At 42.4% G+C, this 24154-nt stretch overlaps 2 protein-coding genes across 2 annotated transcripts; both read left to right on the forward strand.

Moving 5' to 3' along the window:
* Positions 1–216: 216 nt before the first annotated feature.
* Positions 217–4496, forward strand: lipt1 (lipoyltransferase 1). The gene is made up of 4 exons (XM_040142379.1): positions 217–470; positions 1053–1665; positions 2692–2913; positions 3175–4496. The coding sequence occupies exons 2-4, from the start codon at positions 1125–1127 to the stop codon at positions 3582–3584; spliced, it is 1173 nt and encodes a 390-aa protein (XP_039998313.1). The 5' UTR covers positions 217–470; positions 1053–1124; the 3' UTR covers positions 3585–4496.
* A 1035-nt stretch (positions 4497–5531) lies between these two features.
* On the forward strand, positions 5532–23209 carry eif5b (eukaryotic translation initiation factor 5B). The gene is made up of 26 exons (XM_040142291.1): positions 5532–5664; positions 7722–7838; positions 8018–8081; positions 8392–8544; positions 8993–9506; positions 10247–10395; positions 10482–10559; positions 10646–10796; positions 11928–12020; positions 12120–12206; positions 12339–12398; positions 13479–13768; positions 13855–13962; positions 14229–14339; positions 14450–14517; positions 15792–15933; positions 16018–16149; positions 16803–16985; positions 17068–17229; positions 17941–18072; positions 18205–18336; positions 18523–18599; positions 19391–19555; positions 19653–19791; positions 20824–20985; positions 22449–23209. Exons 1-26 carry the CDS (start codon positions 5630–5632, stop codon positions 22554–22556), a joined length of 3612 nt encoding a protein of 1203 aa, XP_039998225.1. The 5' UTR covers positions 5532–5629; the 3' UTR covers positions 22557–23209.
* Positions 23210–24154: the final 945 nt, after the last annotated feature.

A 24154-nucleotide genomic window follows, 5' to 3' on the forward strand; every position in this document is an offset into this window, starting at 1 on the left:
TATATCCTTTTCTATTCCATCCAGTTTCAAATGTATTACATTCAATATGCGTTTTTTTAGTACCACTTGTTTCCCCTAGAGACTAAAAAAATGCTAAATGTACAGGTGAACCTTGAGTTGTAGAATTTCTTTTGTCCCACCGTAGTTCGTAACGATGTCGCTTTTATTTTGAAGGTTGGGAGCGGATGCTGTTTTCCTCTCCATCGCCGGTGCGTTCCCCCGTCGGTTCGGGTCAGAACAAGACCCCCCCCCCCACCCGCGTCCCCAGCTTTAGTTCAGTGTTACCCGTCGAACGGTTCGTTAACGGCAGTTTGTTTGAATGTGGTGAATCAAAGTTTGAGCTTGACTTTTGGCTGAAAGCAGCGGGATTTACGGTGAAGCTAAAGCTAAAGCTAAAGCTAGGAAACGGTCGGTCTGCTGTAGGACTTTTAGAGAAGGATGGTTCACTGTCCTCATGCGCTTTAATTTCGGTAGGTAATGGGAAAAAAATAAAATGACAAAATAGAAATCTGCAGCTTAAGAAAAGTATTATTAATAAGTAAATTATTACTGATGAACTGTAAAGCTGAAACGATTAGTCGATTAATCGTTGTGTTCATTCCGATTATATTAAAGGAGCCCTTCAAGGACACGACACCTCTCTGGAAATCGACAGCTGCTTGTCGACACAATTAACGACACTCACATAACTGTCTCAAAACGGCCTCCGTTGCAGCTATAATAGTGCGAAGTTCAGGGCTGCCACCAATCATCATTTTCGTTATCAATCACTGTTAATTGATCAGTCTGACGTATAATACGTCAGAGGATAGCTTAAAGAGTCCAATGTCTCCTCTTCAAACGCCTTTTGTTTAGTGCAGTTTAACAAGTATGTAGGTAGATTTGGTCAGCTCTTGAAGTTCATAGAATCATTTTCATGAGACATAATTCAGTCCATGGAGTTTTTAATCTTTAGTCTTCGTCTCATGCTTGTTCGATGTGGATGATATTGGTGTCGCATTACTGACAGCCGGGCCTGAGACTGGACTGAATTTTCTGTTTTCCCATTCTAGATATTTCCAACATGAGGAGGCGAAGTTTTCGAGGATGATTTTTCTGGAGCCGTTTCATCTTCGAACATCGTGATGCTGCACATCCGAAGGACGTTGTCTCCTTTAAGAGGCTGGTCAGGTGCTTGCAGGTGTCAAACTGGACACCAGCCGCCCAGGACCAGTTGCAGCTCCAGTGGCAGCAGCCTGTTCGTGGCTTCTGAGAGCAGCAGTGCAGGGCTGGTCCTCCACTCCCAGTCCACAGACGTGTACCAGAACCTGGCTCTGGAGGACTGGATCGACGCCAATGTGGACCTGCAGCAGCGCAGGATGCTGCTGCTGTGGAGGAACCGGCCCGCCGTGGTCATCGGACGCCACCAGAACCCCTGGACCGAGTGCAACCTGCCAGCCATGAGGAGGATGGGGATCCCTCTGGCTCGCAGGCGGAGCGGTGGCGGGACGGTCTTTCACGACCTCGGAAACCTCAACCTGACCTTCTTCACCTCCAAGAAAGCGTACGACCGGAAGAGGAACCTGAAGGTCGTCACCGAGGCTCTGAGGCAGGTTAGACCAGGACTGGACGTCCAGGCCACAGACAGATTCGACATTTTACTCAATGGCCACTACAAGATCTCAGGTAGGGAGGGGGTGGTACTGTCCAATGACACAAATGGGTGGGAAAATGATTTTGAGAAGACAAGTCAACTACAAGTCCCAGAAAGAAATGCAATATTATAAACATGAAATAAGATCAGATCAAATAAAATAAGACTTTATTGATCCCAGAGTTTAAATGGACATGTTACAGCAGCACAGAGCTGAGAAAACAGATAGAACTCTCCGAGTTAAATGAATAATAAGAGATTCAAGAAATTAGAGACAATAAAAGAACCTCTATACATGCACTGTAATATCTTAGATTATAAAAGTGAATTATGAAAATGTTTGAATATTTATAGACCGAGGTGTATTTTTTCACTAGTTATTGATATAAATTTTTGACTAAACAAATAGTAGAGAGTTAACTGAGAAAATTATCTGGAAGAGAAAACAAAGGTGAATGTGAGATAATTTCCCAAACTGCAGGTTGTAAAGATCCATTGCCGTTCACAGACATGATGACATGAACATTTACCAACATTTCAGTCTGACCTCTGAACAGAGATGTTAGATGATCTGGATGAGCTGTTGGCTTGTTTACAACCTGTCAGACTTTGTTTTTTAATGTCACCAACTACTGAGGTCAGTGTCACATCTAACGAACTGAGCTTCCCAGGTTCTAAGTGACCCTTCTCAACCTCCGCACTCGCACTTTGAGCTTTTACCCTCAGGGCGGCGCTATAGACAAGCGAGAGCCGGCCAGAGCTCTGCTGGATGCACAGTTTTCATTCTCTTCTTTTACATTTTTACGTATTTGTAAACTAACTTCCTTTTTTGTTTGTTGATTTCTTTCTTTCTGTGTTCCTGTATTCTTGGTTATTGCTCAATTAAAGATCATTTTCACTAAAGGAAAAATAAAGTTCCTAACCAACCATCCGACAACCAACTAACTGTGTGCCATTAACTTAGTGAGTATAATGTTGTTATTATTACTGATAGAAAGTCTTAATGAAGCCGAGTTAGTTTTTTTAGCCACTGACTCCGCTGCTCTTGTTGTTTTCAGGCACGGCGTCCAGACTGAGCAGGAACTCGTCCTACCACCACTGCACCCTGCTTCACTCTGCTGACCGCTCCGCCCTCTCCGCCGTGCTCCGCCCCTCTTGCCCCGGTATCCTAAGCAACGCCACACCCAGCGTCCCCTCGCCTGTCGCCAACCTGCTGGACCGCGCCCCCACGCTGCAGTGGGAGGAGCTGCTGGACGGACTGGTGCACCAGTACAACGCAGGTGCTCTGCCTTACTTTACTGTTCTACCTCTGTGTTCTACTGACATCTAAAGGCCTAGGTTCTACTGTCCCGTATCCTGGCCTCAGCTGTCCTCTGTTTGTCCTCCCTTAAGTTCTACTGTCCTTGAGTGTTTCTGTTGAGCCTTTACAAGTTGTGAATATGATATGATATTGAATTAACTGATAAAATCCTCTAATCCTGGTCCCCTGTGCTCCACTCTACTCTACTCTGTTCTAATTTTCTTTCCATTCTGACCCTCAGAGTTCGGCTTCAGCTCTGCGTTGACCCTCGTCAACCCTGCCGACGAGTCTACATTTCCTGGTCTCAGCAGGACGGCGACAGAGCTGCGCAGCTGGGACTGGACGTTCGGTAAGACGCCTAAATTCAGCGTCCGGACCCTCCTTGACCTGACGGACGGTCGGTCTGCTCGCAGCTCTGCTCAGCTGCATATGGAGGTAAAGAACGGGCTGATCGAGAGCTGTGCGCTGGACGTCCCTGCAGACTGGCTTCCTCGGCGGCTGAGCGGCGAGCTGATCAACGTGCTGGTCGGTGAGAGGTTTTGTCCACATCGAGCGGCTGCAGCTGCTGCCGTGCTGCTGCGGTCTGAGAGCGGCGAGCTGCAGACCAGACTGCACAACCTGTGTGACGCTGTGCTGTCTGTGATGGGCTGAAATAAAACGGATGGACGGAAACACGAGCTGACGGGTGTTTGCGTGGAGTCCACGATTCGCAGAGCTGCCAGTTCCCCCGAGAGGCTGCGGTGTTCATTACAGCTGCAATATGAACGTTAACATCATTCAGAAAGCCTGAGGGTGAATCTAAAGAGTCCGAATATAAACCCACCGGACGCCGAAATTCAAAGTGTAATCAGAAGCTGCTCTCACTCCCAAACCGATCGACAGGTCGCTTGATACTTTGACAACTTTAATTATCATGAAAATCTGATTTATACCTTTTTTTTGTGATGCTGCTAAAACTCTCTTTACGTGACTAATACTTGAAAAAGTAGCTATGGTTCATTGTTTCTGGCTTTTATTTATCTAGAAGTTTATTTAGATATTTAAAAGGCTGAAGATGTGATAATAAAAACATTAATACGTTTGCAGCCCATAAGTGTTTATGTTGGTTATGTGTGATGCAGACGTGGGACAGTACGAAGCTGATGCGTCTTCATCAGCTCCATGTGCATTTCTTCGCATCTTTCTCTTCACTTAAGTACTTTTCATCGTTTGGCTTATCAAAAATATTCCAATATATTTACAAAAATACAACATATCTGACTTAATGATAAAGTCCCTGACTTATTTCTGTCGCTGTATCACCGTCCAGTCCACCATCTGCTTATCAGGATGGAGACAGGAGTCAGCGTCTGAACTAAGAAAAATTAGAAATCGGCAGCTGAAAAACTGGAGAACTGAATCGTGCCATTAACCTTTTTTTTTCATGTGACATAAAATCCTGGTGAAAATATTTTCACAGTGATCTGCTTCTTTAAAAGAAGATTTTTCATCTATAAATCAAACTCTTCAGTTACATATGGGGAAAAAAATGGTCAATAAATATCTCTTCTTTAAACAAACTTTTTTTTTAATGAAAAGAACAAACTCACAAATTGTAATTTTTTTTGTAAAGATAAGAACATAAAAATCATATAAAAAGATTCACACAAACCAGCAAAGAGAAAACAGCAGCTACACAGATCATACCTGAGAAGGTAAATACATACAACAGATGATAACCCAGGTGTATTTGCACCAAGAAGGATATCCTATTTAGTTTTTCTAAATAAAACAAAGGGGGTTTATTATTACATCAGATAGATATTTTTATTTCATATAAATATATACAATTTGGGCAAAATTACTACAGCGTTTTTCAGGTAGTTTGTTCTTTCAATCAATGCGAGATATTTTTCTCTTTGAAGTGAAAAGAAACGTGGAAAATTCTGGATGTTTAGAATAGCTCTGCCCTTTCAAAATAAAAGCACGGGGACCTCGGTGAAGCTGTGAAGTAAAAACTTTATTCTTTTACAATTTGGTTTAAAAAAAAAATCCGAACGAATTTAAAATAATCATCTATTATTAATCACATTGCGGGTTAAAACGGAGTCAAGTCGAAGGGCACATGCGCAATTCTCCCGAAGAAGAGATAAAAGTGATGAGGTGCCACTCTGCTTTTGCATCATGGAACCAAACGCTGATCTAATTGACTGTCAGCGTATTGGTGAAGTCTGACCTTTAATCACAGATACATTTATATTGAAGTGCGCCCCCCGTGGCCTCTACATCGGTACAGCTGTTCTTATTATTGTCGTTCTTTTTACAGGGTGACATTAAACAAACAAAAAGGCCTGCAGTTATTTATTAAATACATGAATGTAATAATATTTATGTCACATTATGTCAGTACTTCCCAATTGTGTATAACAATAAGACCTCTGTAAATAAATTTTTAATCTAAGTGTGTGCAATATATTGAATTTTTTAGGACATTATTTTTGAATTCTTTTTATAATTTAATACTTCTTTACGTTTAATGTGGCATATTATAATTAGAATTTACTATACATTTTCTGCAGCTTTGTCCACAGAGGTGACGGAGTAGTAAAAACAGCGGAGTGAGTCCTCGGCTGTGCCTGTCAGCCGGTGGACGATCTTTGGCTGATGTGAACCGTCGTGTCGGTCAGCGGAGCAAGCCGGAGAACCGCAGCGGCAGGATGGGGAAGAAACAGAAGAAATCCGGAGAGGACAGGTAGAGTAAACACCACCTGCCGTCACACACCACCCGTCCACACTGATACCCGGCGGTGGCGAACTTTCCTGCTCCGCTAAAACCCCCAAAACCAGGCGGCTTTCCCGCTGGTTGCTCTGTTAGCTTAGCGGCTAGGTGCGCTAGCAGAAGCTAACCACGCGTCAGTGGAGTGTGAGTCCAGGTGATGATTTAAACAACCTGAAAACGGCTCAGCGCAAAACCTACGGTTTAAGCTCAGCCCTGACGGCTGGGAAAAACTCGTTACACTCAGTTTAAACGGCGCGAACTGTAACCTCTGAAAGCCGGAGGCTAAATGCTCAGAGGAGCCATCACCAGAAGAGTGGAGGCGAGCTAGGCTATCTGTTAGCCCGGTTATCTGTGCCTCCTGGCCGCTGCTCATGTTGGCTCTCTGTTAGAAAAGGCTGATGTAATGCTGACTACCTGCTCACCTCCCTAATGCCTCTACCTCTATTTAGTCTGGTAGCCATGGTCTGACACACCTGAGGTCCTTTACTGACAGGTAATTACACAGTCCTGTTGGTGGTCTTGTGTTGAGTATTAATATAAACCGTTTCATTGCAACTACAACAAGTCACATCCACAGGAGAATATAACACATACACGAAGACGCGGCCACAAAAAAAGTACAAGCAAAATTATCCATTCAGACGTGTAGCTCCGATCCAGGACCTGGTCCAGCAGGGACATCTCCTTGAATTTGGACATTTCAGCCACTGATCTGCTCCTAAAACAGAGTGAAAACCAGTTACAATGTCCCAGAGCCCAAGGTGACTTCATCAGGTGTCAGGTTTTATCCAACCAACTGCCCAGAACTCAAAGACATTCACTTTATTAACACATGTGACAGAGAAAAGCATCAAATCCTCGTTATCCAGAAGCTGGAAACAGCAATTACTTGGTGCCTGTGCTTAATAAATATCTAAAATGATTGAAAATAGTTGCCAATTAATCATTGCCGCTCTAATAGCATATTTCATTACATGTAAAATCAGTGTGCCTTATATTTAAAGGCATGCAGAAACAAGTATCATGTACAGAAAAATATAATTAATACAGCCAGATCAATGGTAGATCTTTTGGCTGATACCAGTATCAGTATTTGGGAGTTTTTACGTAAACACATGCTGGGGCAAAAAAAAAGTTGCTTTTCCTCTTTCGCGTCCAACTGAAAATAATTCTCAGCATCGATTAATTTGCAGATTATTCTCTTAGTCAGTCAAAATGTTACTTAAGCAGCATTTTCAGTGCAGGTGTTTTTCCTGTAGTGGAATATTTTCTTATATTTTTACGTGTTTTCCAAATGGGCGGTTGGAAGTTTTTTATACTGTTTGTGATAAACATGATACAGAGTGAGTACAGTGAAGCAGATGCTTTGCATTTTAAAGCAAAAAAAACCAAACCTCAGTTTCATCTTTTCACAAACCGCTGAATATGAAGTATATTCATGAGTTTCTATGGCACATTTTCAGTGTATTTAAAGCCATTGAAATGCTGAAACAGCTGGAGAATTTTATAAATACAGCCCAACTGATACTGGAGGTTTGAGGTAATTATTTTCATCATTATTAATCATGCCATTTATAAAATGTCAGATAGCAGTGAAAAAACAGACGTTGCAGTTATCTAAAGCCCGAGTTTATGTTTTTAAATGGCCTGTTTTGTCAGAGGCACAATGCTAGATTACCGTCACAGTGGAGAAGCTGGCACCAGAGACCACTTGATTAATCGAGGTGTTTCGGCCGACTGGGGCTGTTCTCAGGTCAGATTGTGCTTTTCTGCGAGTCAGAGGGCTGATAGCAAATGAAAGGGTTGTGGAGAAAGTGGAGAGTCAGCAGCTTTTTATCTGTTCATATTGTTCTGACACAGAGGGAGAGAGTGAGTCCTGGTTATTCTGCTAATGTCTCTCCACCTCAGTGTCCTGTCACGTTTCAGAGCTGATCTTTGTCTCGTCCTAGCTGAGCGTCTGTCCTGGTTTTATTCAGTTATCGACTGACTGATTATTTATTGATTGATGTTGTTATTGATCCGTTCCTCAGTGCCAAAGATGACGGCATCGACATCGACGCTCTGGCGGCAGAGATCGAAGGAGCCGGAGCCTCCAAGGAGCCAAAAGGGAAGAAGAAGAAGAAAGGAGCCAAGAAGGATGACTTCGAGTACGACACTCTACCTCCTCCTCCTCCATCTCCCCTTCATCACTTCTCGTCTCTGTCTCCTCCTCATCCTCAGCTCCTCCTCTGTCCTCCCTTTTCCTTTTGTCTCCCCTCTCCCTCTCTTCATCTGTGAGTCTGGTCTTCGAGCCGTCTCTTAACTCTGAGTCTCTCTCCTCCTGCAGTGAGGACGACATCCTGAAGGAGTTGGAGGAGTTGTCTCTGGAGACTCAGGGAGGAAAGGCAAAGGTAACCACACCTGAGGAGTCCGTTCAGCAGCAGAGTGTGTTCTGGAAGTACTGCCCTTTAATCAGTGCACTTTTCCTCATTAAATATTTAGATTAACTTTCTAAGTGTGACACAATTTTCAGGTTTTTGTGGTCATTTACCTGATGAAGGTAAACTGTTACGTGATGTATTTAGGTATGTTGAGGCATGATCAGAAAGAAATGCATCCACGCGTTTGGTGAGCAGATGAACCGCAGCCGCCGTCATTCAGCAGGTTGCCGCAGTTTTTATTCAAAGTGGTCGGTTAACTACTCGGTCTCTCCCTGTGCAGCAAGCAGACACCACAGAAGAAGCGGAGAGCGTCGAGCCTCCCAAACCAGAGAAGAAGAAAACCAGAAAGGGGAGGAAAGGTGGGGCCAGCCCTGAGGAAGAGGAGGATGATGAGGGTGAAGGAGAGAGGAACGGAGAGCAGAAAGAGAAGAAGGTGAGTCTGATGGATCTGTTGGTCTATAATTCATAACCTTCCATCATTTAAATAGGTTTCAAAACAAATCTTATGTCTTCTTTGTTCATTTTAAGAATAAGAAATGAATATTTTACTGCATCTTTCCATTTTTCAGCTCCTCACTTCCCTTTTGGGTTTGTTTTTCGTTTTTTACGATTATTTGTCGGCGGTTTTGCCCTTTATGAAAGAACTTTTAATTCCCGTTTTACAGGCAAAACTTTTTCTCATTTTGCCTTTATGTTCAAATATCCTGTTGTTCCTCCTTTATTACAGTATTACTCTCTGGTCACTTACTGTACTATTTATGTAGAAAATTAAGATGAACTTTTTACTTGTCAGATAACTTGTCGAACACATTAGTACTGAGGCTCTATAGTGATCTACTCCGTTTAAAGGAGCATTGAACTTTTCCTCTTTGCTCCTCCAGGCGACTCCCGTTGATCCTCCTTCTGACTCCGATGACGACAGCAGCTCACGTTCCCGCCTCAAGGCCAAAGGAGGAAAGAAAGGAGGCAAAAAACCATCGGTGTCAGACGAAGAGGAGGACAAAGACGTGAGGAAAGGAGGAGGAGGAGGAGGAGGGAAGGAGGATGAGTCAGAGGAAGAGGAGGAGTTCACCTTCAGGAAAGACCAGAAGAAGAAGAACAAAGGCAGGGTGGTGAAGATGGAGAGTGAGGACGAGGAGCAGGAGCAGGAGCAGGAGGAGGAGGGAGGAGGCTTCAAGATCAAGACAGCGGCGCAGAAGAAGGCGGAGAAGAAGGAGCGGGAGAGGAAGAAGAAGGAGGAGGATAGGATGAAGCAGAAGAAACTGAAGGAGAAGGAGGGTGGCGTGGAGGCCAAAAAAGAACCAGAGAAGAAGACGACAGAGGCCACGCCCCCACAGGTTGCACCACCTCCAGCAGGGACGGAGGAACAGGAAGCGGCAGAACCAGCAGCTGAGGGTACGATGGATTTCAAATTACAATCAACAGGTCTAGGTTGAAATATTAGACAGCGGTAAAACCGTTAAACAAACGTTCTCCTGCGGTTTCCTGCCACACAAGTTCAGAGCACAGACTCACTCAGTGTAACACGTTTATGTCGACTGAAGACTAGTTCTGTAACAGTAGGGGAAGGTGTGTTCTGAAACAGGCCATTCTGCATATTGAGTACTTTTACTTATGGATTAATTCATAGCCCGAGTCTGGACTGGCCTTTGGCCTGGGAAAAGGGGTCAGCGGTTGTAGCTTTGCGGATGTCCCTCATGACCGTTAAACACCTGATGTTCCGGGGACTGTGCTCAAATAAACGTTGGCTCTAATTAGGGACATTTGAAAATGTAATTAACTGCAACAGAAGTGGTTGTTTTCTACAGAGAAAGCTTGTTTATAACTCGGCATCCTGCACAAAGTTGTTCACAAAAATGATTCAGTTTTTGTCCAGATATCTTTTAATAATCGGTCCAAAGCCTGACCTCCATCTCCACAAGTATCGTTCAGTGTTTCAGTAGCAGAGTAGGTAGTTCGTTTGGCCAGTTGGCGCTGATTCTCCTCTCTGATACTCTTGATAAATACATCCCTGGTTTTACTCTCAATAAACTGGACATTTCTGATAATCATGTAATGTTACAGGCTGATAAACAAACCTTAATTCTGCCGTTTTTTAATCGTGTTTCTTCTTCCCCTGCCGTGTTGACTTGCAGAGGAGGCCGAGGGCGACAAGAAGAAGAAAGACAAGAAGAAGAAGAAGGGAGAGAAGGGAGAGAAGGAGGAGAAGGAGAAGGAGAAGAAGAAAGGACCCAGCAAGGCCACCGTGAAGGCCATGCAGGAGGCTCTGGCCAAGATGAAGGAGGTGGGGGCATTCTGGGAAATGTAGTCATGGGGTTGTGATGAAAGTTTTGAGTCTTTTTGACTCATTATTTGTTGTTGTTGTTGTAGGAGGAGGAGCGAGCCAAAAGAGAGGAGGAGGAGAGACTGAGGAGGCTGGAGGAGCTGGAGAAGCAGAGGCTGGAGCAGGTAAAACAGAAACACCACCTCCTCCTATCATTTCTCTTTTATCCATCAGTCTCCTCTCTGACCTTCTTACCCCCGCCCCCCCCCAGGAGCGTCTGGAGCAGGAGCGTAAGGAGAAGAAGAAGCAGAAGGAGAAGGAGAGGAAGGAGCGTCTGAAGAAGGAGGGGAAGCTGCTGACTAAAGCCCAGAGAGAAGCTCGAGCTCGGGCCGAGGCGACGCTCAAGTTGCTGCAGGCTCAGGGTGAGAGTCCGTCCACCAATCACATCTCTGCTTAAAACGACAGATTATTGATAGATTGATTGGTAAAGCAAAATGATACGAGGCTTGAGCTGTTACTTTAATGAAAAAACAATAAAAGTTAAAGATAGAACTCTAAAATAAACTGCACTGAACCACTGTAGCAGAAAAACTTCATAATTTAAATAAAACATTAATATAAATACAGCCACAATTTGAAAGAAAAGGCTTTAACCCCCAGTTGAGCATTTAAGTATGTATTAGTGATTTATTACACGCTGTAATGTAATTGTAAACAGCTATAAGGACATTTTAAGTTTTAATGTCCAGAATTCCTATTTCATATTATATCTATATATCTACAGGTACTTTTATCTGCTCATATTTTATATTATTCCAGCTGTGTTTTACCGTGTTGTTGTTTTATTTGTTTACACAACAGCTTCCACTGACGGGTTCTTAACAAATACATTAATAAACACTTAGATCAGCTACACTATAGTGAGTTATACACCACTGTATACTATTATATACTAGTATTAAATGTTATAAATAGGGAAACTTAGAGTAAAATACTAATCTTCTTTACTATTTATAACACAAGTTGGATTTAATGCTTTAGTAGCTTATAAAAACATCCAAAGAGGATTCAGTTTTCCACCTCATTGGAAAAAGTAGAAGCTCCTGAGCAGTTGCCAATTAATCTCAATTCAGAATTTATTCATCAAGACGCCAAACAATGTCCGAGGCCCAGCTGTCGGCTTCTGCTGTCAAAAGATGCTGCAAAAAAATTCAACACCATATTTTAATCCACACGTTGGGTAACGATAGCATGGACTTGACACTGCTTTGTACTTGATGTAAGGGGTTGACGGCCCCAGTCGGACCGGCTTTCAGGAGCACTGGGACACTTCAGCCACGGCGGCTTCATGCACAGGCTCCATCACTCCGCCTAAGGCACAGCTGTGAACTCAGCTTGTGTTGGTGTTCAATATGTGTACGTTATGACATTTAGAGTGAGCTCACCAGGTGGAAAAGTCCTCTTTGAGAAGTCTTTAATCGGTGTGTGTGTGTGTGTGTGTGTGTGTGTGTGTGTGTGTGTGTGTGTGTGTGTGTGTGTGTGCGCGCGCGCAGGTGTTGAAGTGCCATCCAAAGACTCTGTGCCAAAGAAGAAGCCATTTTACGGAGACAAGAGGAGGAAGAAGCCCAACGCCCAAACTCCTGAAGGTACCACACCGCTGCTCATTAACTCTCCTCGTTATTGCTCCATTTACCCAAATCAAAAGAGTTTTCTTGGCTTAAAAAAAAAGCTCCTCTCCTTCCTAGAAACGTCAGAGGTAACCTCGCCGACGTCTGAGACTCCAGAGCCTATTGCCATGGAGACCGAGGGCGAGACGCCGACCGCGGAGCCAGGTGAGACTCGGAGGTGTAAGAGAGGAGCAGTTAGGAGGACGGAGTAAAAGAAGAAGGATGATTCTGTTGACACCAAGTTGACTGGTTCCGCTGTTTGTCCGTCTGTCTTTTTGCTTCTTTGTGTTTGTGCAGAGGTGAAGCCAGATGCTGCTGTAGACGACTGGGAGGCCATCGCCAGTGATGAGGAGAAAGGTGAGGAGTGGCGGAAGAAAAAAAAACAACCTACACACGTATTATTTCCAACATCCGGCTATCTCCTTTACAAGATAGACACGGCCAAAATGGCATCGTAAAAAAAAAAAAAAAACCTCACATAATGAATTTACAGCAAAAAGAAAAAGGCCCAAGAGGAATGAAAGAAGTCATTTTGATAATTTGAAACAGTTACATTCTTCATGAAACACGCTTAAAATTGTGGTGCTCTAATGCCTGATAAAAAGACACCGCCTCCCAGTGAAGCTTATTGTGTAAATTATTTCAAGGTGCAGAGTATGAAAATTTCGTTTTTCTAAGTTCAAAAAAGACTCAGAAAAAGTTGATTTAAATTTCAGCTTCAGTTCACACTTGACTTGGTAGTTATCACTACAGCTCTTATAATTGATTACTGTGAGCTTCAGCTCCCAAAACTATTATTCAGACTTTCTGGCAGAGAAATTCTCCACAAAAGGTAGAATCCCATGGTGTTTCCACAAGTAGGTGAGAAAATTTTATATCCAGTATTTTTAATATTGTTCCTATTGAAGTCTTAAGATGAAGGCCAGTTAGTCCATACAGTTCACTTCCTTGACAATTACAATCCAATTGTCCTTAAATCAGCAAAAAGAATTGTTAACAGATTAATTATTGAACTTGTTTTAAAAGGCATGTATACCAAAAAAATCCAGCTTCTCATATGTGAATGTTTGCTGGTTTCTTCATTTTTTATAAAAGCAACAACACAGAATATCACCAGCAGGTTAATAACTGATCAGATAGTTCAGTGAGTAATATGTGATAGATGCTGATTGAAATCCTCATTTTACCACTTTTGGACTGTGAACTTCTCGTTCGCCTGCTTGTGTTTAGACATCATGTAAGTTTTAAAATATTTTGTTCAATGAAAAACGGGTTTCATAGATAAACACGTTCATATTTCTCAAATATGAACCCTGATTTTCTCAGTGTTAGTCTCAGCATATTCCAAACAATATTTAGTCCTGGTAGCAGCAGGAGCAGAGGTAGGAGCACTGGAGGCAGCGGCAGTGTTAAACTCTGTATGTTGTTTTCGGCCAGAGTTGAAGAAAGTCCACATCGAGGTGAAGGAGGAGACCGCTGCTCCTCCTCACCCTGTAGGCAGCGAGGAGGAGGAGGAGGAGGAAGATGAGGAAGAGGATGAGGAGGATGAGGACGAAGAGGATGAGGAGGATGAGGAGAGCGAGGGTGACGGTGAGGAGGAGAAGGAGTCCAGGGCGGCGGGTCAGGGTAAGAGGAGGGAGAGCGAGGACGAGAGCAGCGAGAGCGAGGACGACGACGGGAGGACGAAGGAGGAGCGACTGTACGACCGAGCCAAGAGGAGAATAGAGGTGAGGGACACCGGAAACACAGGAGGAGTGAGAGCTCGTCTCTCCTCACCCAGTCTCTGGCTGACCGGCTGTGTGTGTTTCCATAGAAACGGAGAGCGGAGAACCTGAAGAACGTCGACGTGGACACACTGAGAGCTCCGGTGGTGTGTGTGCTCGGACACGTCGACACCGGAAAGACCAAGATCCTCGACAAGGTGACATTTACTGACTGTTTGGACTTTATTGTTTACTGGCTAATTCCTGACTGTTACCTGTCAAGTTACTGTGTGTATTTCTGACTGCACACTGACTGCTTACTGACCGTTTACAAGATAATGACCGCTAATGGTTTGCTGCTGTCTTTTTTAACAATTGTTTGTTTATTAGCTGCTTACTGCCTGTTTACAGCTGACTGTGTGTATTTCTTTGCCGTTTGTGTGTGTTTTCTGTATTGTGTGTATTTTTGTGTTATTGCGTGTAGCTGCGACACACTCATGTTCAGGACGGTGAAGCCGGAGGAATCACTCAGCAGATCGGAGCCACAAACGTACCGAAGGAGACGATTGAGGAGCAGACCAGGATGGTTAAAAATGTATGAACACACACACACACACACACACACACACACACACACAGAGAAACACACACTTGGTTAAATTAACTCAATGTTGAAGCGCATTAACCTGAGTTTTGTTTGTGCAGTTTTACAGAGAAGACATCAAGATTCCCGGCATGTTGATCATCGACACACCTGGGCACGAGTCCTTCAGGTAACAGCCTGACAACCTGGAAAACCTGGAAAGGAGTTACTGCAACTGTCCTGTTAGGTTGACAGTGTTACCCCGACCACACACAACCACTGATTTGCTGATTTTTCTGGTCCACAGAATGTAAACACTACCATGACACTGGTACACATTCTTTCACCGAGGAACATGCAGGGGAGAAATGTTAATTTAACAACAGGCGAACCGAACATGCCAAACAGTAACTAAATGAAAGAGCAAGGCACAAACACCAACAGCCGTACCGCCTAGTAACTTACTGTCATGAAAGTTTTGACAAATCAAGAATCAAGACCAGTTTGAGACCAGATTTCAGTAGGGATTGGTTCCATTGATTTTGGATCCAGTTCCAAGTTGGTTTTAAGCTCTGTAGCCAAAGAATCCCTGATCGAATCTTTCATTCATCTTCTCTGTTCAATTTCTTTTGCTTCTCTTTGACAATACAGGCAAAAAAAAAAAAAAAAGGCTGATTACGTAAACAAACGTGATAATTAAATGTTGCTGCTGTTAACAACCCAAATCCAACTGCAAAATGTGATAAGAAGGGAGAACGACAAGTCCTTTGTTTGAATATTTATCTACCGTCCGACATGTTAACGTAAGAACTTCTGCTGTTCTTGATAACCTGAGGACGACGAGTGCTCGGCCGCGGCCGACCCCGGCGTTACACTGGATTCTGTGACCAGTAGCAACAAGCAACGTTCAGAGCGTCCTGCAGCAAAACACCAGCGATTTGTTTAGCTGATAATCACTGGATGATAAGGCAGGACTAATATTATTTTCGCTGTGTTGTCTTTAGTTGCGCAGCTGCAGCAAAGCCCCCCAGTGAGGAGCAAGCTGGGTGAAGACAGAGTTAATGAAGGTCACAGAGCACAGATACAATATGTGGTGATAGTCCTACAACGCATCAGCTCAGCAGGATGTCCACGGCGTAGTTACTGTAGTTTCTACGAGTGGTAGTGTTGTGTTCATCTGGTAATTGGTCCATAAATCACATTTAAATTGACCAATATTTTTCTTACCATGATTAGAGGAAGGTAGATTTTTAAACTTTAAGTTCTATCTTTGGCTACACAAAACAGCCGAGATGAGTTTTGTTACTGTGCTGAGAAAAATAAGAACATTTCTTTAACTAACAGATGTCGTAGTTCGATAAGCAGATCGAATGAGTTCTTGTCACCAGTCTGTAGGAATCGTACACGAGACAAACAGGAATCTGTCTCTCTGCAACTCGTGTCTCCACCTCTTTGTTTCGTCAGTAACCTGAGGAACAGAGGCAGCTCCCTGTGCGACATCGCCATCCTGGTTGTGGACATCATGCACGGCCTGGAGCCTCAGACGCTCGAGTCCATCAACCTGCTGAAGGAGAAGAAGTGCCCCTTCATCGTCGCCCTCAACAAGGTCTGCCAGCTGTTCACCATCCGGTGTGTTTCAGCTGTTTTCTTCTCCGTGTTTTCTGACCTTGTTGTCGTCGTTTGTCGTCAGATCGACCGTCTGTATGACTGGAAGAAGAGTCCGGACACCGATGTTGTGGCCACGCTGAAGAAGCAGAAGAAGAACACCAAAGACGAGTTCGACGAGAGAGCCAAGGCCATCGTCGTGGAGTTCGCTCAGCAGGTGTCAAGCTTTAAAGCAACACTCATTAACCAATCAAAGCAATGACATCACACTGCTGTAGTGTTTTTCTACCTAGGAAAGGAAAGCCCTCTGAAAGTGCTGCAGCGTTTCAGATTTATAGTGTAAATTTCTGACCTCAGACAGCCAATTCCTTCCCTTCTTTTCCAAACTAAATGAAAATCAAATGGGAAACACTTGAAACTTGCTTTAGTTTTGAAATTTTACAGTTATTTAAGTCTGGATGTAATTACGCAAACAATGAGCCAAAAAATGCAACAAAATATGAAATTACGTCCAACAAAAGTACATAGTCATTGATTTTTTTTTTTGTTTTTGTTTTTGTTTATTGATTTTTTTCCCTAATTTTTTACCATTTTCTGACACTTTCACGTTAAGATTCAGGTAGGTTTGTTGGCTGTAGAGGAGGTAGAGGTTTTGTTTACAGCGGTTTTGTTTTTCTTTTGAAGTGTAAAAATTGGATTTGGTTTTGTTTTTATTGAAGTATTTCCCCATACTTCGGAAGTGCACTGATCAGCCTCAACATTAAAACCGGTAACTGTTTTAAAAAATGAATGCGCCCTAACACTGAGCCTTGAGGAAAACCAATTTTCCTTTGCGCTGAACATTGGTGTCTTTGTGTTATCGTCCCTCAGGGTCTTAACGCTGCCCTGTTCTACGAGAATAAAGACCCTCGGACGTTCGTGTCGTTGGTTCCCACCTCCGCCCACAGCGGCGACGGGATGGGAAACCTCATTGCGCTGTTGATCGAGCTCACCCAGACCATGTTAGCCCGCCGGCTAGCGCACTGTGATGAGCTGCGAGCTCAGGTCATGGAGGTAAGAGAGTCTGTTCTTGTTGATAGACTCCCTCTGTAGTTTTACTTTTACTCCACATACCTAATGGTTTCTGTATGTTCAGGTCAAAGCTCTGCCTGGTATGGGAACTACGATAGACGTCATCCTGATTAACGGTTGTCTGCGGGAGGGAGAGACCATCATCGTCCCAGGGGTGGAGGGACCAATCGTAACACAGATTAGAGGGTTACTGCTGCCCCCGCCTCTGAAGGAGCTCAGAGTCAAGGTGAACTACTCTAAAAATCAGTTTTGTCAAAAATAAAAGCAGCAATTTCCCGCGAACCTCCCATCATGAGTCATGGTCATATCTGACGAATAGTATGTGGACAGCTGAACATCAAGTGGTTCTGACTCCATGGTCAATGACGTGCTGCTATAAGAGCCTCCACTCTTCTGGTTTCTATGCCAAGTTAAAAACAGCTGTTAAATAAATGTATACTGACATTTTTTTTTAAAAGGACATTGTGGTTTGTTTGTTTGTTTGTTTGTTATTAAAAATGTACATAGTTAATCGTTTTGGGACGAGGGGTGTGACTTTAGAGTCGATTAGGTGGAGCTCTCATTCTTTTGTCTGCATATATAACCTGCTTTTAATTCACATGGATGTTTGCTTGTCGAAGACATTGTAGGTCAAAAGCATCATGAAATTTTCTGAATTTTTTCGTTTTTTTTGTTTTTTTTTGTCTCAGAGTTTTCGCTTAGATAAATGAATAACATCTGGCAGATATACAGTGTATGTGGCTGGTGTGAATCTTGACTTAGATTTGGATCCAAATACGGATTAAAAAAACATTTAATTTTGTCAACAAATATACAGGATTAGTGTGTCTCATATTTACTTGTCACGTTTTCTGCTCTTCCATCCTTACACGCACATTGATGAGCCTCCTGTTGTATCGATTGACTGTCTGATCAATTTATTGATTGATGTGTGTAGAACCAGTACGAGAAGCACAAGGAGGTGTCCACGTCTCAGGGGGTGAAGATTCTGGGTAAAGACCTGGAGAAGACGTTGGCGGGACTCCCCCTGCTGGTGGCTCACAGGGACGACGAGATCCCCGTCTTGAGGGTAACACTCACACACACACACACACACACACACACACACACACACACACAAAACCAGTGTAAAGACCAGTGTTAAAGCAGACTCTGCTGGCTGTGTGAGACTCCCAGTTGACTGACTGGTGCTTGTTTTCAGGATGAACTGGTACGAGAGCTTAAACAGACTCTGAGCTCCATCAAACTGGAAGAGAAAGGAGTTTACGTCCAGGCGTCCACGCTGGGATCACTGGAGGCTCTGCTGGAGTTCCTCCGGACGTCTAAAGTCCCTGTGAGTACCCGTCTGCAGTAAATATAGACAGACGTTGTTTGTAAACTGAAGGTGATAATAAAGCAGCTGTATGTTTGACATCTGTTCCAGCTGGACAGTTTTTGTTTCAGAACATTTACTCTGAAAAGCAACAAGAAGCAGAAACTACAGAAGTGACCTTTGACCTCTGTTTGTGTGTGTCTGCAGTATGCGGGTATTAACATTGGTCCGGTTCATAAGAAGGACGTGATGAAGGCGTCGGCCATGCTGGAACACGACCCACAGTATGTTCTCCTCCTCTGCTCTGTTACTACTGTCTGCTGGACCACTGGATGTTTTGCTCCTGAAAGACAAGAACACCAGACATTAAAAAAAGGAATAATTAGATATGAATAAACACAGAAACACATGTAAATTAATTGATAAGTATAACATGATGAAATAAGTTGTAAGCTCCTTTCAATGTAGTAGTGTTTTAATCCTTTGCCATTTTTATTCAACTTACAAAATTCTTATTTTACTACTTTGATGTGTTTTTATTATTATTATTATTATTATTATTTGTTATTTTTGCGTTTTTTTGATATTACAGTCGATTAATTTTAAAGTGCCCTGTAGCATGAAACTGTCTGCAGGGAAAACAAAACGCCCTTTAATGGATTTGTATTATTTAAAATCACATTTTCAGAAAAAGTTTGTGTTTACTTACTGCCGCTCATTCGCTTCACTGCCTTTGCCGGAGCACTGTTCCACTTTCAGCCGGTGGAACAGCATGAAACTGCCAGCAGGCATTTGTATCCCGTGTGCTCGTGCTTGATACGAACAAAATGGCGTCCGACTCTTGAAAACAACAAATTTATAGCTCTACTAGTGGTCAAAAAATCCACAGGGGACCTTTTTAATTAGATTTGGTAACACAGTGACCCCTTACGAAGATAAATGGACACGTTGCACTCAATGGAATATTATTTTAATCTAACAAATTTTGCAGGATTAGTGAACAGGTGATGGGTTTGAAATCAGTGTCATGGTGGTATTCCTTGTATTCGACCGTTTTTGTGTTGTGTGTCTGCAGGTATGCGGTGATCCTGGCCTTCGACGTGAAGGTGGAGAGGGAGAGTCAGGAGATGGCCGACAGTCTGGGAGTTCGGATCTTCTCGGCTGAAATCATCTACCACCTGTTCGATGCCTTCACCAAGTACAGAGAGGACTACAAGAAGGCCAAACAGGACGAGTTCAAGTAGGAAAATAGGTTTAGGTCATATTTTTAGTCAGTAACATTATCAAAGAAATGCAGTGAGTCTTTTTTAATGTGTTTTATGTGTGTGTGTTGTCAGGCATATAGCTGTGTTTCCGGTGAAGCTACGAGTTCTTCCTCAGTTCATCTTCAACTCCAGAGATCCCATCGTGATGGGGGTGTCGGTGGAGGCTGGAGTCCTGAGACAGGGGACACCTCTCTGTGTCCCCAGCAAAGGGGTGAGACACACTCTAAATGGCAGAGTCTGTGTGTTTTAGTTTAGTTTATTTAACATGACCAGAAGGAGGACATGTCACGGGTTAGGCTTATGATGAACAGATTGAGTCACAGCAACTGAAAACATGAGAAATGGCCAAAAAGTTATTAATACGATCCAACTGACGTGTGAGTGTTATAGTTTGCTTGTTTCCCCTTCTACTTAATGAGGGAAGAGGCTGTGTAGGGGTCGCTGAGCAGTTGCCTCTGTTATCTATTGGTTAAGATGCTTTTGTAAACAATTCACTTTCTAGTAGATGACCTTTGACCCCCGTGAAATAAGAAAAATTGTTGTAAAATCTTTGTTGTTTTACGTCATCAACTTTCGTCTTTTTTATTTATTAGGTATGAGGCTGTTGTAAGCCTTTAGTTCATGTCAGTTTCACCAAAAACCTCACAGATTAAACTGTTGTTCTTGTGTTAGTGTGTGACATATCTGACAGCTGATTACAGAAACCAATTCACAATTCTAATAAGATAGACAGACAGACAGACAGACAGACATATAAACATGGAAATTTCTGCATCTTGCACAGAAACTTTTCCACACAGAAAATGGAGTGATTTGATTGAAAGCTCCAGAACAGATACCAAACTGACATTTTGGTGGGATTGTTTTGTCAGCAGGTGTTTCCAAAGTCAAGACAGTGGACAGTGAAAAATATTAGAATTTTTTTTGGCCTTACAAAGTGATAACTGAGTGTCTACAAGCCAATTCTTCTTAGTTTGTCTTTAATGAATTCTCATTCTTATCCAAAAATGTTATCCAATATTTTTTAGCACAAGCAGATTTTAAGTCGTTCACATATAATGAAAACACAAGGGACCCACAACACTCCCTTGTGGAACTCCATCTCTTATAGGTTGACTTCCAGACGTATATGTGTCGTCTTTATATGTATATCTTTTTCCTTAATTACAAGACATTCAGATCAACAACAATATCAGCCTGTCATTGTGTGTGTTGGTGTTTATATATGATGTCTGTGTTTCAGTTTGTGGACATCGGTGTGGTGACGAGCATCGAGATGAACCATAAATCCGTCGACAGCGCCAAGAAAGGCCAAGAGATCTGCGTCAAGATCGAGCCCATTCCTGGGGAGTCCCCAAAGATGTATGGCCGCCATTTCGAAGCCACTGACATCATTGTCAGCAAGGTGAGGTCCCGCCCACTTAGGAAGGACAAAATACCGTTTAATGGATGTTTGTTTTCTTCAAAAATCACGTTTTCGACAAACAACCGGAAGCCGTAAACGCGCAGTTTGTTAAACTTTCGAGGTAGCACTTCTGCGACAGGAGGATGAATTTTAGGAAGACGAGGCAGAAATGAAAGAAAGGAAGGAAGGAAGACAGAAAGAAGGGAAAGAAAAGAAGAAAGCAAGGGAGAAAAAAGAAAGAAAAGGAGGTAAGAAGGAAAGAATAGAAAGAAAAGAAGGGGAGGGTAAAATGTTGTCATGTGTAGAAATAATGTCAAAACAGATCCTTTCTTTAAATCCTGTAGTAGAAAGCGCAAAACTGCTTAGAAAGAGTTAGTTTTAGAGGTTTAGTTGTAGTTTTAACTTAGCTTAGATAAAACTGAAAAACATAATGTTTAACTCTTGAAGATTTATGAATATTAGCGTAGATAGTAATAGAAAGTAATAGGTCATTTCGGTGGTATGTTAGATCTTTTTTTTTTTTTTGAGTACATAAACCTTCACTTCAGCTTGGTGTTATTGGGGGAAAAATGGTTTTAGTTTAGGTTTTATTTTATTTTACAGATTGTATACTGTAAATTCTCAAACACTGGCAGAGGCCTTTATTTGAAACAAGCTTCCCTGGTCAATACGAACGTAACTCTCCCTCCATGTTTATCTGTTGTCTTGATAAATTCAATATAATGTTCATTTCCACAGCACTAATTCGTCAGTACAACAACAGTCATGTCATGCCTGCCTTTCTGACTTTCAAACACGAAATATTAACTACCACTTTTTAAAGAGGCTCCGGCCCAGGGCCCCTTCGATGTTCTGTGTCTTTTTGTGGTAGCTTTGAATCTCTTTGTGGTCTGGTCCAGGACCCCTCGAGCCCCTAGACCTGTGCCCAGTAGGCCTCGTCTGTAATCCATGCGTGGGTCAATATCACATTAATTGATTAATTGATTGATTGATTGATTACTAGTAATAATTGAATATATACAGCTGGGAAGTCCTGACAAAACGATGATATAAATGTCAATAAATACATTTATCTAATCAACTACAGGTTGTATTGGTTGTTTTTCTGTCATTCTCCGACCTGGATGATCATGAAAAAGTTAAGTTACAGTGTTCTATTACAACGGTCTTAAAAAGTCTGATATTTAATGCGGTGAAAACTTAAAAATTAATAAGTGAATAAAAACAGTAATTAGGGTTAAAACTTGAAACTCAGAGCAGCAGAGTGGTGAGTGTGACATGACTGTCGGAAACGGACTTCATACTGAGTTTACCATGCGATACATTATAATACCGATAATTGTACTTTTTCAGAGTTTTACCAGGCTGTTGTTTGAGGATTTACAGTGTTTTTCCTGCAGCTCTGGTTTCAGTTTTGTTCACAGTGATAATATTGTGACACAGTGAGTGTTTTTGTGTTTCAGATCACACGGGCATCCATTGACGCTCTGAAGAACTGGTTCAGAGACGAGATGCAGAAATCTGACTGGCAGCTGATCATGGAGCTGAAGAAGACCTTTGAGATCATCTGAGGGACCTGAAACCCACAAACAAACGCAAACCCAGATAAAAAAAACACGCTTCCTCCCTCAGATGTCGAGATGACGATGGAGGGTCAAAAAAATAAAGAAAAAAATCCCACAAAACAACCGAAAAAAGACGTGAAAGTGTTTTTCTGTGAGAAACGAACTGTTTTTTCCACTGTTGTAAACAGTGATAGTTTAGACCACATTTCACATACAAACACACACACAGACACACTCAGTATTCCAACGTGCCTGTTCTTCAGCATCAACGTTGTTATTATTTTTTTCTTCTTATTCTCTGCTCTGATTTGTGGCCGCTCCTTCGTGTCCCAGACTCCACCCCTCTCCTCCCCAGACTGAGGCTAACGAGCTTAACGAGGCCGGCGAGTCAGCGGAGCCGGTATTCAGCCAACCAGGTGTATTATGGGATTGTACTGAACAGCGCCAGGGCTTTTTTTCTGTTTTTTTCTTTCATCAAACCGTCGAAGCAGCAGTAGCGACTGTGTCGACGTTAAAGACATTAAAGAGCTGACTTTCAGCAGTGATGGCTTTGCTGCGTGGTTTGTCGGCCCGGGGGGGGGCGGGTTGAATGACGGAGAAGATTTTAAAATGTTTTTGCTGCAACTGCTGATGTAATAAATTCCCATGATTCTGATGAACCCTGCAGATTGAGAGTTTTCAATTCAGTCCTGGTAACAACTGCTGCACAATAACCTCTAACATCAACACAATATTAAGATTTGAATCAGTGTTTTATGGGAGACTGTGGCTGCCAGTATTGAAATCATTTCATTTGATTAAATTAAAAAATTTGATTAAAATCAAATTTTCATTATTTTAATGAATATTGGAAGCCGCATATGTAGCATAAACTGATAAATTAGACTCTAAATAAATGAGTGTGTAAAGAAATCTGATCAGAGAGTGAGTAGACAAGACTAATGAATCTGACCAAGCAGTCACTGCCGACTTTTAGCACTTGACGGTTTTCCTATCACCCAACTGGGGTTGGGTGATAGGAAATAAAATTGTCTAGTCAGGTAGCTATCATCTTAATATCTGTTTTAGACAGTATGGGAGTTTTATTATTTAGCAGCAAAATTAAGAATTACATTGATTTTTCAACTGTTTTCTGGATCAGTCCAAAACTGGTGCGTTTATTTTATCCATAAATAGTGTCTCAGTTGATTTTACCAAGAAATAGTAAATACATTGGTAGTTTTAAAAATTTTTTTTACATACAGCGATAGAGGATTTCGTCCATAGCGCCGACCCCTAACAGACACAGTAAGTATTACAGTTGGAGTTGCTTAAAATCCCTAAAATTATAAGGAAATCTGGCATATCGCGCCATGAAGAAATGAACAGAAAGATTAATGCAGTTTGTACCCTGAACACTAACATTGAACATGTTAACAGACCGTTAAAGGACCATACAGGTGTTTTATTTTTCCATGTGTAACTCATGCCAGTATACCTTATAGTCCTGCTAATCGTTTGCCAAATTATCCATCAGTTTTGAGATTGGTTTTCTTCAGGCAGCCATTGTTTAAGTGCAGCTCTGTAAGAATCATCCCTACAGATACTTTTTTCTTTTTTTTGAA

Source organism: Xiphias gladius, chromosome 13 (assembly GCF_016859285.1).
Source record: "Xiphias gladius isolate SHS-SW01 ecotype Sanya breed wild chromosome 13, ASM1685928v1, whole genome shotgun sequence".
NCBI lineage: Eukaryota > Metazoa > Chordata > Actinopteri > Istiophoriformes > Xiphiidae > Xiphias > Xiphias gladius.

What these genes read in the sequence shown, in the direction of transcription:
- lipt1 (XM_040142379.1), top strand. Translation starts at nt 1,125, where the DNA reads ATGCTGCACATCCGAAGGACGTTGTCTCCTTTAAGAGGCTGGTCAGGT. An exon ending in TGGCCACTACAAGATCTCAG is followed by an intron (nt 1,666 to 2,691) that starts GTAGGGAGGGGG and finishes TGTTGTTTTCAG; the next exon opens with GCACGGCGTCCAGACTGAGC. An exon ending in GGTGCACCAGTACAACGCAG is followed by an intron (nt 2,914 to 3,174) that starts GTGCTCTGCCTT and finishes TCTGACCCTCAG; the next exon opens with AGTTCGGCTTCAGCTCTGCG.
- eif5b (XM_040142291.1), top strand. Translation starts at nt 5,630, where the DNA reads ATGGGGAAGAAACAGAAGAAATCCGGAGAGGACAG. An exon ending in GCCAAGAAGGATGACTTCGA is followed by an intron (nt 7,839 to 8,017) that starts GTACGACACTCT and finishes CTCCTCCTGCAG; the next exon opens with TGAGGACGACATCCTGAAGG. An exon ending in CTCAGGGAGGAAAGGCAAAG is followed by an intron (nt 8,082 to 8,391) that starts GTAACCACACCT and finishes CTCCCTGTGCAG; the next exon opens with CAAGCAGACACCACAGAAGA.